Below are 20,481 nucleotides of genomic sequence, written 5' to 3' on the forward strand. Positions count from 1 at the left end.
TATAACCTTCCACTACAACACACCGTGGCCTGAGTATATATAACCTTCCACTACAACATATATATAACCTTCCACTACAACACACCGTGGCCTGAGTATATATAACCTTCCACTACAACACACCGTGGCCTGAGTATATATAACCTTCCACTACAACATATATATAACCTTCCACTACAACACACCGTGGCCTGAGTATATATAACCTTCCACTACAACACACCGTGGCCTGAGTAGATATAACCTTCCACTACAACACACCGTGGCCTGAGTATATATAACCTTCCACTACAACACACCGTGGCCTGAGTATATATAACCTTCCACTACAACATATATATATATAACCTTCCACTACAACACACCGTGGCCTGAGTAGATATAACCTTCCACTACAACATATATATAACCTTCCACTACAACACACCGTGGTCTGAGTATATATAACCTTCCACTTCAACACACCGTGGCCTGAGTATATATAACCTTCCACTACAACACACCGTGGCCTGAGTAGATATAACCTTCCACTACAACATATATATAACCTTCCACTTCAACACACCGTGGCCTGAGTATATATAACCTTCCACTACAACATATATATAACCTTCCACTACAACACACCGTGGCCTGAGTATATATAACCTTCCACTTCAACACACCGTGGCCTGAGTAGATATAACCTTCCACTTCAACACACCGTGGCCTGAGTAGATATAACCTTCCACTACAACACACCGTGGTCTGAGTATATATAACCTTCCACTACAACACACCGTGGCCTGAGTATATATAACCTTCCACTTCAACACACCGTGGCCTGAGTAGATATAACCTTCCACTTCAACACACCGTGGCCTGAGTATATATAACCTTCCACTACAACACACCGTGGCCTGAGTATATATAACCTTCCACTACAACATATATATAACCTTCCACTACAACACACCGTGGCCTGAGTATATATATAACCTTCCACTACAACACACCGTGGCCTGAGTATATATAACCTTCCACTACAACATATATATAACCTTCCACTACAACACACCGTGGCCTGAGTATATATAACATTCCACTACAACACACCGTGGTCTGAGTATATATAACCTTCCACTACAACACACCATGGCCTGAGTAGATATAACCTTCCACTACAACACACCGTGGCCTGAGTATATATAACCTTCCACTACAACATATATATAACCTTCCACTACAACACACCGTGGCCTGAGTAGATATAACCTTCCACTACAACACACCGTGGCCTGAGTATATATAACCTTCCACTACAACACACCGTGGCCTGAGTATATATAACCTTCCACTACAACACACCGTGGCCTGAGTAGATATAACCTTCCACTACAACACACCGCGGCCTGAGTATATATAACCTTCCACTACAACATATATATAAACTTCCACTTCAACACACCGTGGCCTGAGTATATATAACCTTCCACTACAACATATATATAACCTTCCACTTCAACACACCGTGGCCTGAGTATATATAACCTTCCACTACAACACACCGTGGCCTGAGTATATATAACCTTCCACTACAACACACCGTGGCCTGAGTATATATAACCTTCCACTACAACATATATTTAACCTTCCACTTCAACACACCGTGGCCTGAGTATATATAACCTTCCACTACAACATACCGTGGCCTGAGTATATATAACCTTCCACTACAACACACCGTGGCCTGAGTAGATATAACCTTCCACTACAACATATATATAACCTTCCACTACAACACACCGTGGCCTGAGTATATATAACCTTCCACTACAACACACCGTGGCCTGAGTATATATAACCTTCCACTACAACATATATTTAACCTTCCACTTCAACACACCGTGGCCTGAGTATATATAACCTTCCACTACAACATACCGTGGCCTGAGTATATATAACCTTCCACTACAACACACCGTGGCCTGAGTAGATATAACCTTCCACTACAACATATATATAACCTTCCACTACAACACACCGTGGCCTGAGTATATATAACCTTCCACTACAACACACCGTGGCCTGAGTAGATATAACCTTCTACTTCAACACACCGTGGCCTGAGTATATATAACCTTCCACTACAACATATATATAACCTTCCACTACAACACACCGTGGCCTGAGTATATATAACCTTCCACTACAACACACCGTGGTCTGAGTATATATAACCTTCCACTACAACACACCGTGTTCTGAGTATATATAACCTTCCACTACAACACACCGTGGCCTGAGTAGATATAACCTTCCACTACAACATATATATAACCTTCCACTACAACACACCTTGGCCTGAGTATATATAACCTTCCACTACAACATATATATAACCTTCCACTACAACACACCGTGGCCTGAGTAGATATAACCTTCCACTACAACACACCGTGGCCTGAGTATATATAACCTTCCACTTCGACACACCGTGGTCTGAGTATATATAACCTTCCACTACAACATATATATATAATATTCCACTTCAACACACCGTGGCCTGAGTATATATAACCTTCCACTACAACACACCGTGGCCTGAGTATATATAACCTTCCACTACAACACACCGTGGCCTGAGTAGATATAACCTTCCACTACAACACACCGTGGCCTGAGTATATATAACCTTCCACTTCAACACACCATGGCCTGAGTATATATAACCTTCCACTACAACATATATATAACCTTCCACTACAACACATCGTGGTCTGAGTATATATAACCTTCCACTACAACACACCGTGGCCTGAGTATATATAACCTTCCACTTCAACACACCGTGGCCTGAGTAGATATAACCTTCCACTACAACATATATATAATATTCCACTTCAACACACCGTGGCCTGAGTATATATAACCTTCCACTACAACACACCATGGCCTGAGTATATATAACCTTCCACTACAACATATATATAACCTTCCACTACAACACACCGTGGCCTGAGTATATATAACCTTCCACTACAACATATATATAACCTTCCACTACAACACACCGTGGCCTGAGTATATATAACCTTCCACTACAACACACCGTGGCCTGAGTGTATATATAACCTTCCACTACAACACACCGTGGCCTGAGTAGATATAACCTTCCACTACAACACACCGTGGCCTGAGTATATATAACCTTCCACTACAACATATATATAAACTTCCACTTCAACACACCGTGGCCTGAGTATATATAACCTTCCACTACAACATATATATAACCTTCCACTACAACACACCGTGGCCTGAGTAGATATAACCTTCCACTACAACACACCGTGGCCTGAGTATATATAACCTTCCACTACAACACACCGTGGTCTGAGTATATATAACCTTCCACTTCAACATATATATTTAACCTTCCACTACAACATATAACCTTCCACTTCAACACACCGTGGCCTGAGTATATATAACCTTCCACTACAACATATATATAACCTTCCACTACAACACACCGTGGCCTGAGTATATATAACCTTCCACTACAACACACCGTGGCCTGAGTATATATAACCTTCCACTACAACACACCGTGGCCTGAGTATATATAACCTTCCACTACAACATATATTTAACCTTCCACTTCAACACACCGTGGCCTTAGTGTATATATAACCTTCCACTACAACACACTGTGGCCTGAGTATATATAACCTTCCACTACAACACACCGTGGCCTGAGTATATATAAACTTCCACTACAACATATATATAACCTTCCACTACAACACACCGTGGCCTGAGTAGATATAACCTTCCACTTCAACACACCGTGGCCTGAGTATATATAACCTTCCACTACAACATATATATAACCTTCCACTACAACACACCATGGCCTGAGTATATATAACCTTCCACTACAACACACCGTGGTCTGAGTATATATAACCTTCCACTACAACACACCGTGGCCTGAGTATATATAACCTTCCACTACAACACACTGTGGCCTGAGTAGATATAACCTTCCACTACAACATATATATAACCTTCCACTACAACATATATATAACCTTCCACTACAACACACCGTGGCCTGAGTATATATAACCTTCCACTACAACATATATATAACCTTCCACTACAACACACCGTGGCCTGAGTAGATATAACCTTCCACTTCAACACACCGTGGCCTGAGTATATATAACCTTCCACTACAACATATATATATATATATAACCTTCCACTACAACACACCGTGGCCTGAGTATATTTAACCTTCCACTACAACATATATATAACCTTCCACTACAACACACCGTGGCCTGAGTAGATATAACCTTCCACTTCAACACACCGTGGCCTGAGTAGATATAACCTTCCACTACAACATATATATAACCTTCCACTACAACACACCGTGGCCTGAGTAGATATAACCTTCCACTACAACACACCGTGGCCTGAGTAGATATAACCTTCCACTACAACACACAGTGGCCTGAGTATATATAACCTTCCACTTCAACACACCGTGGCCTGAGTATATATAACCTTCCACTACAACATATATATAACCTTCCACTACAACACACCGTGGCCTGAGTATATATAACCTTCCACTACAACACACCGTGGCCTGAGTATATATAACCTTCCACTACAACATATATATAACCTTCCACTACAACACACCGTGGCCTGAGTATATATAACCTTCCACTTCAACACACCGTGGCCTGAGTAGATATAACCTTCCACTTCAACACACCGTGGCCTGAGTATATATAATTTTCCACTACAACACACCGTGGCCTGAGTATATATAACCTTCCACTACAACATATATATAACCTTCCACTACAACACACCGTGGCCTGAGTATATATAACCTTCCACTACAACACACCGTGGCCTGAGTATATATAACCTTCCACTACAACATATATATAACCTTCCACTACAACACACCGTGGCCTGAGTATATATAACCGTCCACTACAACACACCGTGGCCTGAGTAGATATAACCTTCCACTACAACATATATATAATATTCCACTTCAACACACCGTGGCCTGAGTATATATAACCTTCCACTACAACACACCGTGGCCTGAGTATATATAACCTTCCACTACAACACACCGTGGCCTGAGTAGATATAACCTTCCACTACAACACACCGTGGCCTGAGTATATATAACCTTCCACTACAACATATATATAAACTTCCACTTCAACACACCGTGGCCTGAGTATATATAACCTTCCACTACAACATATATATAACCTTCCACTACAACACACCGTGGCCTGAGTATATATAACCTTCCACTACAACACACCGTGGTCTGAGTATATATAACCTTCCACTTCAACATATATATTTAACCTTCCACTACAACATATATATAACCTTCCACTTCAACACACCGTGGCCTGAGTATATATAACCTTCCACTACAACATATATATAACCTTCCACTACAACACACCGTGGCCTGAGTATATATAACCTTCCACTACAACATATATATAACCTTCCACTTCAACACACCGTGGCCTGAGTATATATAACCTTCCACTACAACATATATATAACCTTCCACTACAACACACCGTGGCCTGAGTATATATAACCTTCCACTTCAACACACCGTGGCCTGAGTATATATAACCTTCCACTACAACATATATATAACCTTCCACTACAACACACCGTGGTCTGAGTATATATAACCTTCCACTACAACACACCGTGGCCTGAGTATATATAACCTTCCACTACAACACACCGTGGCCTGAGTAGATATAACCTTCCACTACAACATATATATAACCTTCCACTACAACACACCGTGGCCTGAGTATATATAACCTTCCACTACAACATATATATAACCTTCCACTACAACACACCGTGGTCTGAGTATATATAACCTTCCACTACAACACACCGTGGCCTGAGTAGATATAACCTTCCACTACAACATATATATATAACCTTCCACTACAACACACCGTGGTCTGAGTATATATAACCTTCCACTACAACATATATATATATATATAACCTTCCACTACAACACACCGTGGCCTGAGTAGATATAACCTTCCACTACAACATATATATAACCTTCCACTACAACACACCGTGGCCTGAGTATATATAACCTTCCACTACAACATATATATATATAACCTTCCACTACAACACACCGTGGCCTGAGTATATATAACCTTCCACTACAACACACCGTGGTCTGAGTAGATATAACCTTCCACTACAACACACCGTGGCCTGAGTATATTTAACCTTCCACTACAACATATATATATAACCGTCCACTACAACACACCGTGGCCTGAGTATATATAACCTTCCACTTCAACACACCGTGGCCTGAGTAGATATAACCTTCCACTACAACACACCATGGCCTGAGTATATATAACCTTCCACTACAACATATATATAACCTTCCACTACAACACACCGTGGCCTGAGTAGATATAACCTTCCACTACAACACACCGTGGCCTGAGTAGATATAACCTTTCACTACAACACACCGTGGCCTGAGTAGATATAACCTTTCACTACAACACACCGTGGTCTGAGTATATATAACCTTCCACTACAACACACCGTGGCCTGAGTAGATATAACCTTCCACTTCAACATATATATTTAACCTTCCACTACAACACACCGTGGCCTGAGTATATATAACCTTCCACTACAACACACCGTGGTCTGAATAGGTATGTCCCTCGCTTGGGGGTGATGGTTACGGCCTCTTTTAAAGAGCCTCAGTCGTCTTGTTGCTCTTCATCCAACCCGTCTAAAAAGGCCCTCCGTTCTCTCACCCTTCTATATTCTAATATTATTCTGTTCTAGCCCTGTGTTTTATTATTCAGTGTTGTGAATACATTATCTCGATGTGGATTGCATTTTGCTCGGGCTGCACTGTGATTTCAATAGCCTTTGTCATGGCAGGGAGCATGTCGCCCCCCCCCCCCCCAATATCAGCCGTGGTTCAGTCAGATGTACGGAGAGCAGGTTGGAAGTGGAACAGAATGGAATAGCCCCCCCACCCCCCCCCCCACCCCCCCGGTGTGCTTGGGCTGCACCATGAGGTGAATACCCCTCTCCTCTCCTCTCCTCTCCTGATTGTGCCTAATTCATGTGAGCACACGGTGTTTGCTCTTGAGTAGGAGTTGAAGCAGTAGCCTACAGGCTGAAACTAGGAAGTGCTGACCCAGAAGGACATTTCTGGTAGAACTGGTACGTAGCATTGAGACCTTGGGAAAAGAAACCAGCCATTTCAAAACATCTGTAGATTCTGTGGTTTATAGCGGAGTCCTTGTGGTTCTTGTCCGACGCGGCAACTCCTTTCCCAAATGTCGTGTTAGAGTTCAGAAATGTGCATTTTCAAAACGCAGACCATCAAAAAACAAATGATCTGCGTCTCTTAACCCATTTCACCTGCGTCAGTAGACGGAGAAGAGATTTTTCCTTCACAGAAAATACATTCGTGAAACGCAGAAATTGGCAGAAATTTGCTTCCAATAGCTTCACAGAAGTGCAGCACTATTTGTATTTTTCCATGAAGAAAACAGAATTCTGTCTTAATGTAAAAACTGTTTGCTCTTTAAGCCTCTGTCCATCTGGCCCTCCTCCTCCCTCTCTGTCCATCTGGCCCTCCTCCTCCCTCTCTGTCCATCTGGCCCTCCTCCTCCCTCTCTGTCCATCTGTCCCTCCTCCTCCCTCTCTAGTGTAGTCTATATCTGTCCCTCCCTCTCTAGTGTAGTCTATATCTGTCCCTCCCTCTCTAGTGTAGTCTATATCTGTCCCTCCCTCTCTAGTGTAGTCTATATCTGTCCCTCTCTCTCTAGTGTAGTCTATATCTGGCCCTCCTCCTCTCTCTCTAGTGTAGTCTATATCTGGCCCTCCTCCTCCCTCTCTAGTGTAGTCTATATCTGTCCCTCCCTCTCTAGTGTAGTCTATATCTGGCCCTCCTCCTCCCTCTCTAGTGTAGTCTATCTGTCCCTCCTCCTCCCTCTCTAGTGTAGTCTATATCTGTCCCTCCCTCTCTAGTGTAGTCTATATCTGTCCATCTGGCCCTCCTCCTCCCTCTCTAGTGTAGTCTATATCTGTCCCTCCCTCTCTAGTGTAGTCTATATCTGGCCCTCCTCCTCCATCTCTAGTGTAGTCTACCTGTCCCTCCTCCTCCCTCTCTAGTGTAGTCTATATCTGTCCCTCCCTCTCTAGTGTAGTCTATATCTGTCCCTCCCTCTCTAGTGTAGTCTATATCTGTCCCTCCCTCTCTAGTGTAGTCTATCTGTCCCTCCTCCTCCCTCTCTAGTGTAGTCTATATCTGTCCCTCCCTCTCTAGTGTAGTCTATATCTGTCCCTCCCTCTCTAGTGTAGTCTATATCTGTCCCTCCCTCTCTAGTGTAGTCTATATCTGTCCCTCCCTCTCTAGTGTAGTCTATATCTGGTCTGGGATCAGTCTGGCTTTACACCCACTGGGATCTGGTCTGGGATCAGTCTGGCTTTACACCCACTGGGATCTGGTCTGGGATCAGTCTGGCTTTACACCCACTGGGTTCTGGTCTGGGATCAGTCTGGCTTTACACCCACTGGGATCTGGTCTGGGATCAGTCTGGCTTTACACCCACTGGGATCTGGTCTGGGATCAGTCTGGCTTTACATCCACTGGGCTCTGGTCTGGGATCAGTCTGGATTTACACCCACTGGGATCTGGTCTGGGATCTGGTCTGGGAAGAGATGGATCTATGATAGAATAGGATTTGTCATTATTTTGCTCGATAACTCTATTCTGGTATTCCCATTGAGTCTAGACGGTGTGGGCTTTTTGAGTGTCTGGGGATGCTGTAGATTTGTCTCTATTGGCCCCTATGGTAATGTGTGTAAAATAAATAATTTGGTATTTAAGTTATTAGTGCTGAGGGGAGAGGGGGGGAAGAGGGATGGGGAGGAAGGTGGAGAACGGTAGGGGTGAGGAGAAGAGGGAGAGGGGTGAGGAGGAGAGGGTTGAGGAGGAGAGGGAGAGGGTTGAGAGGGAGAGGAATGAGGAGGAGTAGGAGAGGGTTGAGAGGGAGAGGGTTGAGAGGGAGAGGGTTGAGGAGGAGTAGGAGGGTTGAGAGGGAGAGGGTTGAGAGGGAGAGGGTTGATGAGGAGAGGGTTGAGGAGGGTTGAGGAGGAGAAGGAGAGGGTTGAGGAGGAGTAGGAGAGGGTTTAGAGGGAGAGGGTTGAGAGGGAGAGGGTTGAGGAGGAGTGGGAAAGGGTTGAGGAGGAGAAGGAGAGGGTTGAGGAGAGGGAGAGGGTTGAGGAGGAGAGGGAGAGGGTTGAGGAGGAGAGGGAGAGGGTTGAGAGGGAGAGGGTTGAGGAGGAGAAGGAGAGGATTGAGGAGGAGAAGGAGAGGAGGAGAGGGAGAGGGAGGAGAGGGTTGAGGAGAAGGAGAGGATTGAGGAGGAGTAGGAGAGGGTTGAGGAGGAGTGGGAAAGGGTTGAGGAGGAGTAGGAGGGGGAGAGGGTTGAGGAGGAGTAGGAGAGGGTTGAGAGGGAGAGGGTTGAGGAGGAGAGGGAGAGGGTTGAAGAGGAGTAGGAGAGGGTTGAGTGGGAGAGGGTTGAGTAGGAGAGGACTGAGTAGGAGAGGACTGAGTAGGAGAGGATTGAGTAGGAGAGGATTGAGTAGGAGAGGATTGAGTAGGAGAGGGTTGAGTGGGAGAGGGTTGAGAGGGAGAGGGTTGAGTAGGAGTAGGAGAGGGTTGAGAGGGAGAGGGTTGAGGAGTAGAGGGAGAGGGGTGAGGAGGAGAGGGAGAGGGTTGAGGAGGAGAGGGAGAGGGTTGAGGAGGAGAAGGTTGAGAAGGAGAGGGAGAGGGTTGAGGAGGGAGAGGGTTGAGGAGGAGAAGGTTGAGAAGGAGAGGGAGAAGGTTGAGAAGGAGAGGGAGAGGGTTGAGGAGGAGAGGGAGAGGGTTGTGGAGGAGAGGGTTGAGAAGGATAGGGTTGAGGAGGAGAAGGTTGAGAAGGAGAGGGAGAGGGTTGAGGAGGAGAAGGTTGAGAAGGAGAGGGTTGAGGACGAGAAGGTTGAGAAGGAGAGGGAGAGGGTTGAGGAGGAGAAGGTTGAGAAGGAGACGGTTGAGAGGAAGAGGGTTGAGGAGGAGAAGGTTGAGAAGGAGAGGGAGAGGGTTGAGGAGGAGAAGGTTGAGAGGGAGAGGGTTGAGGAGGAGAAGGTTGAGAAGGAGAGGGTTGAGGAGGAGAAGGTTGAGAGGGAGAGGGTTGAGGAGGAGAAGGTTGAGAAGGAGAGGGAGAGGGTTGAGGAGGAGACGGTTGAGAAGGAGAGGGAGAGGGTTGAGGAGGAGAAGGTTGAGAAGGAGAGGGAGAGGGTTGAGGAGGAGAAGGTTGAGAAGGAGAGGGAGAGGGTTGAGGAGGAGAAGGTTGAGAAGGAGAGGGAGAGGGTTGAGGAGGAGAAGGTTGAGAAGGAGAGGGAGAGGGTTGAGGAGGAGAAGGTTGAGAAGGAGAGGGAGATGGTTGAGGACGAGAAGGTTGAGAAGGAGAGGGAGAAGAAGGGGAGAGAATTTGTTGGAAAATAATTTTATTTAACTAGGAAAGTCCGTTAAGAGCAAATTCCTATTTACAATGACGGCCTACCTCTGGCCAAACCCGGATGACGCTGGGCCAATTGTACGCCACCTTATGGGACTCCCAATCACGGCCGGTTGTGATACCGTCTGGATTCGAACCAGGGTGTCTGTAGTGACGCATCAAGCACTGAGATGCAGACCGCTGCGCCCTACAAAGCCTCTCACAACACGTGTGTGTGTGTGTTTCAGAGAGAACTAGACGCCACCGCCACACAGCTCGCCAACAGACAGGATGAGAGCGAACAGTCCAGGAAGAAACTCATCGACCAGAGCCGCGACTTCAAGAAGAACACGCCTGAGGTGACACACACACACACACACACACACACACACACACACACACACACACACACACACACACACACACACACACACAGACATACACACACACCTACACACCTACACACCTACACACACACACACACACCTACACACCTACACACACACACACACACACACACAGACATACACACACACCTACACACCTACACACACACACACACAGGCATCGATACACAAACACACACATTTTAAATACTTTATTTGAATCCAGAAATCACATAGTTTCGAAGGATTTAAACATTATATCTGGACACTTATAGATATAGAACGTATCTTCTCCATACTGCTAGACTGACCATACCAGCTGAAACAGAGACAGTACCTTCTCCATACAGCTAGACTGACCATACCAGCTGAAACAGAGACAGTACCTTCTCCTCCATACAGCTAGACTGACCATACCAGCTGAAACAGAGCAGTACCTTCTCCTCCATACAGCTAGACTGACCATACCAGCTGAAACAGAGACAGTACCTTCTCCTCCATACCAGCTGACACAGAGCAGTACCTTCTCCATACAGCTAGACTGACCATACCAGCTGAAACAGAGACAGTACCTTCTCCATACAGCTAGACTGACCATACCAGCTGAAACAGAGACAGTACCTTCTCCTCCATACAGCTAGACTGACCATACCAGCTGAAACAGAGACAGTACCTTCTCCATACAGCTAGACTGACCATACCAGCTGAAACAGAGCAGTACCTCCTCCATACAGCTAGACTGACCATACCAGCTGAAACAGAACAGTACCTTCTCCTCCATACAGCTAGACTGTCCATACCAGCTGAAACAGAGACAGTACCTTCTCCATACAGCTAGACTGACCATACCAGCTGAAACAGAGCAGTACCTCCTCCATACAGCTAGACTGTCCATACCAGCTGAAACAGAGACAGTACCTTCTCCTCCATACAGCTAGACTGACCATACCAGCTGAAACAGAGACAGTACCTCCTCCATACAGCTAGACTGACCATACCAGCTGAAACAGAGCAGTACCTTCTCCTCCATACAGCTAGACTGACCATACCAGCTGAAACAGAGCAGTACCTTCTCCTCCATACAGCTAGACTGACCATACCAGCTGAAACAGAGACAGTACCTTCTCCTCCATACCAGCTGACACAGAGCAGTACCTTCTCCATACAGCTAGACTGACCATACCAGCTGAAACAGAGACAGTACCTTCTCCTCCATACAGCTAGACTGACCATACCAGCTGAAACAGAGACAGTACCTTCTCCATACAGCTAGACTGACCATACCAGCTGAAACAGAGACAGTACCTTCTCCTCCATACAGCTAGACTGACCATACCAGCTGAAACAGAGACAGTACCTTCTCCTCCATACAGCTATACTGACCATACCAGCTGAAACAGAGACAGTACCTTCTCCATACAGCTAGACTGACCATACCAGCTGAAACAGAGACAGTACCTTCTCCTCCATACAGCTAGACTGACCATACCAGCTGAAACAGAGACAGTACCTTCTCCTCCATACCAGCTGACACAGAGCAGTACCTTCTCCATACAGCTAGACTGACCATACCAGCTGAAACAGAGACAGTACCTTCTTCATACAGCTAGACTGACCATACCAGCTGAAACAGAGACAGTACCTTCTCCTCCATACAGCTAGACTGACCATACCAGCTGAAACAGAGACAGTACCTTCTCCATACAGCTAGACTGACCATACCAGCTGAAACAGAGCAGTACCTCCTCCATACAGCTAGACTGACCATACCAGCTGAAACAGAACAGTACCTTCTCCTCCATACAGCTAGACTGTCCATACCAGCTGAAACAGAGACAGTACCTTCTCCATACAGCTAGACTGACCATACCAGCTGAAACAGAGCAGTACCTCCTCCATACAGCTAGACTGTCCATACCAGCTGAAACAGAGACAGTACCTTCTCCTCCATACAGCTAGACTGACCATACCAGCTGAAACAGAGACAGTACCTCCTCCATATAGCTAGACTGACCATACCAGCTGAAACAGAGCAGTACCTTCTCCTCCATACAGCTAGACTGACCATACCAGCTGAAACAGAGCAGTACCTTCTCCTCCATACAGCTAGACTGACCATACCAGCTGAAACAGAGACAGTACCTTCTCCTCCATACCAGCTGACACAGAGCAGTACCTTCTCCATACAGCTAGACTGACCATACCAGCTGAAACAGAGACAGTACCTTCTCCATACAGCTAGACTGACCATACCAGCTGAAACAGAGACAGTACCTTCTCCTCCATACAGCTAGACTGACCATACCAGCTGAAACAGAGACAGTACCTTCTCCATACAGCTAGACTGACCATACCAGCTGAAACAGAGACAGTACCTTCTCCTCCATACAGCTAGACTGACCATACCAGCTGAAACAGAGACAGTACCTTCTCCTCCATACAGCTATACTGACCATACCAGCTGAAACAGAGACAGTACCTTATCCATACAGCTAGACTGACCATACCAGCTGAAACAGAGACAGTACCTTCTCCTCCATACAGCTAGACTGACCATACCAGCTGAAACAGAGACAGTACCTTCTCCTCCATACAGCTAGACTGACCATACCAGCTGGAACAGAGACAGTACCTTCTCCATACCAGCTGAAACAGAGACAGTACCTTCTCCTCCATACCAGCTGAAACAGAGACAGTACCTTCTCCTCCATACCAGCTGAAACAGAGACAGTACCTTCTCCATACAGCTAGACTGACCATACCAGCTGAAACAGAGACAGTACCTTCTCCTCCATACAGCTAGACTGACCATACCAGCTGAAACAGAGACAGTACCTTCTCCTCCATACAGCTAGACTGACCATACCAGCTGAAACAGAGACAGTACCTTCTCCATACAGCTAGACTGACCATACCAGCTGAAACAGAGACAGTACCTTCTCCTCCATACCAGCTGAAACAGAGACAGTACCTTCTCCTCCATACCAGCTGAAACAGAGACAGTACCTTCCCCTCCATACCAGCTGAAACAGAGACAGTACCTTCTCCTCCATACCAGCTGAAACAGAGACAGTACCTTCTCCTCCATACCAGCTGAAAGAGAGACAGTACCTTCTCCTCCATACCAGCTGAAACAGAGACAGTACCTTCTCCTCCATACCAGCTGAAACAGAGACAGTACCTTCTCCTCCATACCAGCTGAAACAGAGACAGTACCTTCTCCTCCATACCAGCTGAAACAGAGACAGTACCTTCTCCTCCATACCAGCTGAAACAGAGACAGTACCTTCTCCATACAGCTAGACTGACCATACCAGCTGAAACAGAGACAGTACCTTCTCCTCCATACAGCTAGACTGTCCATACCAGCTGAAACAGAGACAGTACCTTCTCCTCCATACCAGCTGAAACAGAGACAGTACCTTCTCCTCCATACCAGCTGAAACAGAGACAGTACCTTCTCCTCCATACCAGCTGAAACAGAGACAGTACCTTCTCCTCCATACCAGCTGAAACAGAGACAGTACCTTCTCCTCCATACCAGCTGAAACAGAGACAGTACCTTCTCCTCCATACCAGCTGAAACAGAGACAGTACCTTCTCCATACAGCTAGACTGACCATACCAGCTGAAACAGAGACAGTACCTTCTCCTCCATACCAGCTGAAACAGAGACAGTACCTTCTCCTCCATACAGCTAGACTGACCATACCAGCTGAAACAGAGACAGTACCTTCTCCTCCATACAGCTAGACTGACCATACCAGCTGAAACAGAGACAGTACCTTCTCCATACCAGCTGAAACAGAGACAGTACCTTCTCCTCCATACCAGCTGAAACAGAGACAGTACCTTCTCCTCCATACCAGCTGAAACAGAGACAGTACCTTCTCCTCCATACCAGCTGAAACAGAGACAGTACCTTCTCCTCCATACCAGCTGAAACAGAGACAGTACCTTCTCCTCCATACCAGCTGAAACAGAGACAGTACCTTCTCCTCCATACCAGCTGAAACAGAGACAGTACCTTCTCCTCCATACCAGCTGAAACAGAGACAGTACCTTCTCCTCCATACCAGCTGAAACAGAGACAGTACCTTCTCCTCCATACCAGCTGAAACAGAGACAGTACCTTCTCCTCCATACCAGCTGAAACAGAGACAGTACCTTCTCCTCCATACCAGCTGAAACAGAGACAGTACCTTCTCCTCCATACAGCTAGACTGTCCATACCAGCTGAAACAGAGACAGTACCTTCTCCTCCATACAGCTAGACTGACCATACCAGCTGAAACAGAGACAGTACCTCCTCCATACAGCTAGACTGACCATACCAGCTGAAACAGAGCAGTACCTTCTCCTCCATACAGCTAGACTGACCATACCAGCTGAAACAGAGCAGTACCTTCTCCTCCATACAGCTAGACTGACCATACCAGCTGAAACAGAGACAGTACCTTCTCCTCCATACCAGCTGACACAGAACAGTACCTTCTCCATACAGCTAGACTGACCATACCAGCTGAAACAGAGACAGTACCTTCTCCATACAGCTAGACTGACCATACCAGCTGAAACAGAGACAGTACCTTCTCCTCCATACAGCTAGACTGACCATACCAGCTGAAACAGAGACAGTACCTTCTCCATACAGCTAGACTGACCATACCAGCTGAAACAGAGACAGTACCTTCTCCTCCATACAGCTATACTGACCATACCAGCTGAAACAGAGACAGTACCTTCTCCATACAGCTAGACTGACCATACCAGCTGAAACAGAGACAGTACCTTCTCCTCCATACAGCTAGACTGACCATACCAGCTGAAACAGAGACAGTACCTTCTCCTCCATACCAGCTGACACAGAGCAGTACCTTCTCCATACAGCTAGACTGACCATACCAGCTGAAACAGAGACAGTACCTTCTCCATACAGCTAGACTGACCATACCAGCTGAAACAGAGACAGTACCTTCTCCTCCATACAGCTAGACTGACCATACCAGCTGAAACAGAGACAGTACCTTCTCCATACAGCTAGACTGACCATACCAGCTGAAACAGAGCAGTACCTCCTCCATACAGCTAGACTGACCATACCAGCTGAAACAGAACAGTACCTTCTCCTCCATACAGCTAGACTGTCCATACCAGCTGAAACAGAGACAGTACCTTCTCCATACAGCTAGACTGACCATACCAGCTGAAACAGAGCAGTACCTCCTCCATACAGCTAGACTGTCCATACCAGCTGAAACAGAGACAGTACCTTCTCCTCCATACAGCTAGACTGACCATACCAGCTGAAACAGAGACAGTACCTCCTCCATACAGCTAGACTGACCATACCAGCTGAAACAGAGCAGCACCTTCTCCTCCATACAGCTAGACTGACCATACCAGCTGAAACAGAGACAGTACCTTCTCCTCCATACCAGCTGACACAGAGCAGTACCTTCTCCATACAGCTAGACTGACCATACCAGCTGAAACAGAGACAGTACCTTCTCCATACAGCTAGACTGACCATACCAGCTGAAACAGAGACAGTACCTTCTCCTCCATACAGCTAGACTGACCATACCAGCTGAAACAGAGACAGTACCTTCTCCATACAGCTAGACTGACCATACCAGCTGAAACAGAGACAGTACCTTCTCCTCCATACAGCTAGACTGACCATACCAGCTGAAACAGAGACAGTACCTTCTCCTCCATACAGCTATACTGACCATACCAGCTGAAACAGAGACAGTACCTTCTCCATACAGCTAGACTGACCATACCAGCTGAAACAGAGACAGTACCTTCTCCTCCATACAGCTAGACTGACCATATCAGCTGAAACAGAGACAGTACCTTCTCCTCCATACAGCTAGACTGACCATACCAGCTGGAACAGAGACAGTACCTTCTCCATACCAGCTGAAACAGAGACAGTACCTTCTCCTCCATACCAGCTGAAACAGAGACAGTACCTTCTCCTCCATACCAGCTGAAACAGAGACAGTACCTTCTCCATACAGCTAGACTGACCATACCAGCTGAAACAGAGACAGTACCTTCTCCTCCATACAGCTAGACTGACCATACCAGCTGAAACAGAGACAGTACCTTCTCCTCCATACAGCTAGACTGACCATACCAGCTGAAACAGAGACAGTACCTTCTCCATACAGCTAGACTGACCATACCAGCTGAAACAGAGACAGTACCTTCTCCTCCATACCAGCTGAAACAGAGACAGTACCTTCTCCTCCATACCAGCTGAAACAGAGACAGTACCTTCCCCTCCATACCAGCTGAAACAGAGACAGTACCTTCTCCTCCATACCAGCTGAAACAGAGACAGTACCTTCTCCTCCATACCAGCTGAAAGAGAGACAGTACCTTCTCCTCCATACCAGCTGAAACAGAGACAGTACCTTCTCCTCCATACCAGCTGAAACAGAGACAGTACCTTCTCCTCCATACCAGCTGAAACAGAGACAGTACCTTCTCCTCCATACCAGCTGAAACAGAGACAGTACCTTCTCCTCCATACCAGCTGAAACAGAGACAGTACCTTCTCCATACAGCTAGACTGACCATACCAGCTGAAACAGAGACAGTACCTTCTCCTCCATACAGCTAGACTGTCCATACCAGCTGAAACAGAGACAGTACCTTCTCCTCCATACCAGCTGAAACAGAGACAGTACCTTCTCCTCCATACCAGCTGAAACAGAGACAGTACCTTCTCCTCCATACCAGCTGAAACAGAGACAGTACCTTCTCCTCCATACCAGCTGAAACAGAGACAGTACCTTCTCCTCCATACCAGCTGAAACAGAGACAGTACCTTCTCCTCCATACCAGCTGAAACAGAGACAGTACCTTCTCCATACAGCTAGACTGACCATACCAGCTGAAACAGAGACAGTACCTTCTCCTCCATACCAGCTGAAACAGAGACAGTACCTTCTCCTCCATACAGCTAGACTGACCATACCAGCTGAAACAGAGACAGTACCTTCTCCTCCATACAGCTAGACTGACCATACCAGCTGAAACAGAGACAGTACCTTCTCCATACCAGCTGAAACAGAGACAGTACCTTCTCCTCCATACCAGCTGAAACAGAGACAGTACCTTCTCCTCCATACCAGCTGAAACAGAGACAGTACCTTCTCCTCCATACCAGCTGAAACAGAGACAGTACCTTCTCCTCCATACCAGCTGAAACAGAGACAGTACCTTCTCCTCCATACCAGCTGAAACAGAGACAGTACCTTCTCCTCCATACCAGCTGAAACAGAGACAGTACCTTCTCCTCCATACCAGCTGAAACAGAGACAGTACCTTCTCCTCCATACCAGCTGAAACAGAGACAGTACCTTCTCCTCCATACCAGCTGAAACAGAGACAGTACCTTCTCCTCCATACCAGCTGAAACAGAGACAGTACCTTCTCCTCCATACCATCTGAAACAGAGACAGTACCTTCTCCTCCATACCAGCTGAAAGAGAGACAGTACCTTCTCCTCCATACCAGCTGAAACAGAGACAGTACCTTCTCCTCCATACCAGCTGAAACAGAGACAGTACCTTCTCCTCCATACCAGCTGAAACAAAGACAGTACCTTCTCCTCCATACCAGCTGAAACAGAGACAGTACCTTCTCCTCCATACCAGCTGAAACAGAGACAGTACCTTCTCCTCCATACCAGCTGAAACAGAGACAGTACCTTCTCCTCCATACCAGCTGAAACAGAGACAGTACCTTCTCCTCCATACCAGCTGAAACAGAGACAGTACCTTCTCCTCCATACCAGCTGAAACAGAGACAGTACCTTCTCCACCATACCAGCTGAAACAGAGACAGTACCTTCTCCTCCATACCAGCTGAAACAGAGACAGTACCTTCTCCTCCATACCAGCTGAAACAGAGACAGTACCTTCTCCTCCATACCAGCTGAAACAGAGACAGTACCTTCTCCATACCAGCTGAAACAGAGACAGTACCTTCTCCTCCATACCAGCTGAAACAGAGACAGTACCTTCTCCATACCAGCTGAAACAGAGACAGTACCTTCTTCTCCATACCAGCTGAAACAGAGACAGTACCTTCTTCTCCATACCAGCTGAAACAGAGACAGTACCTTCTCCTCCATACCAGCTGAAACAGAGACAGTACCTTCTCCTCCATACCAGCTGAAACAGAGACAGTACCTTCTCCTCCATACCAGCTGAAACAGAGACAGTACCTTCTCCATACCAGATGAAACAGAGACAGTACCTTCTCCTCCATACCAGCTGAAACAGAGACAGTACCTTCTCCATACCAGCTGAAACAGAGACAGTACCTTCTCCTCCATACCAGCTGAAACAGAGACAGTACCTTCTCCATACCAGCTGAAACAGAGACAGTACCTTCTCCATACCAGCTGAAACAGAGACAGTACCTTCTTCTCCAGAGGAGGACAGGAAAATATAGACATGCAAAGTTCCCGAAATAATGTGCTATGTGACATTCCTGCTGACTAGGATCATTCTGTCTGTCCTGTTTGTCCCCGGGGGATGCCCCTTGGGTATTGTCGTGTGTTTCCAAGGCAACCCTAATTGTTCAAACACAGACTGGAATCAAAGCAGCATCGTTGTTGTTATTAGGGAACGTCGCCGTAATGGGAGTTTTAACGAGTGGCTATGCGTTCTATGGAAACTAAATGAACGACGTGGAAGGTGTGTACCACAGAGTTGCCTTATGTTCCTGAGAAGCCATAGAGCCCCTGGTTGTTTCTCCCCTTTTTTCGTCCACGGCTATAATTGAACACATTTTGCCGCTAGAAATGTGTTTTAGCATCCGCTGAGGTAGCTAGCAGGTTTACGCGACAGTGGTTGCCGTGGTAACCAAACAGACAGACTCGCTAAGTTTAGCTCACCAAAACATCAGTCCTGTAGCTTGCTATTGTGAAATTCGAATTCAACAATGCCAATAATGTTTTTAATTTGACTTTTGCTTTCAAAAGCAGCTCAAACATAGAATATGTAAGAATCAACTATAGACATGAATTCTACCGTGTTGATATAATGTGTTGATGTACGGGTTTATTCAAGTCGGACCGGGTTAGGTTTATTCAAGTCGGACCAGGTTAGGTTTATTCACGTCAGACCGGGTTAGGTTTATTCACGTCGGACCAGGTTAGGTTCCTCTATCTCTACCAGATTATTAATTTATTTGACGGGTGGGGTGATGAGCGTTTAGTGATGGAGGAGGGAGGCGATGATGTCATTATTTCAATAGGTTGTTGGGTGTCCCCCTGATGAGGTGACAATAGGGTCAGTGGGGTCATAATATACATTACATTTGATATAACCCCTGGGGTGGGGTTATTGGGAACACGGGCCCTGACCTAAGCCTTGGGAATACAGGCCCTGACCTAAGCCTTGTGAATACAGGCCCTTACCTAAGCCTTGGGAATACAGGCCCTG

At 46.4% G+C, this 20,481-nt stretch overlaps 1 protein-coding gene across 1 annotated transcript in view; it reads left to right on the top strand.

The window, feature by feature from the left end:
* The window catches only part of LOC139383004 (homeobox protein cut-like 1), a 136,351-nt gene that overhangs the window by 32,910 nt on the left and 82,960 nt on the right, over window positions 1–20,481 (top strand). Inside the window, exon 2 of the mRNA XM_071127294.1 lies at window positions 10,871–10,981. Coding sequence (XP_070983395.1) covers window positions 10,871–10,981 — 111 coding nt within the window. The remainder of the gene's footprint in view (window positions 1–10,870; window positions 10,982–20,481) is intronic.

This window comes from Oncorhynchus clarkii, chromosome 24, assembly GCF_045791955.1.
Source record: "Oncorhynchus clarkii lewisi isolate Uvic-CL-2024 chromosome 24, UVic_Ocla_1.0, whole genome shotgun sequence".
NCBI classification, from domain to species: domain Eukaryota; kingdom Metazoa; phylum Chordata; class Actinopteri; order Salmoniformes; family Salmonidae; genus Oncorhynchus; species Oncorhynchus clarkii.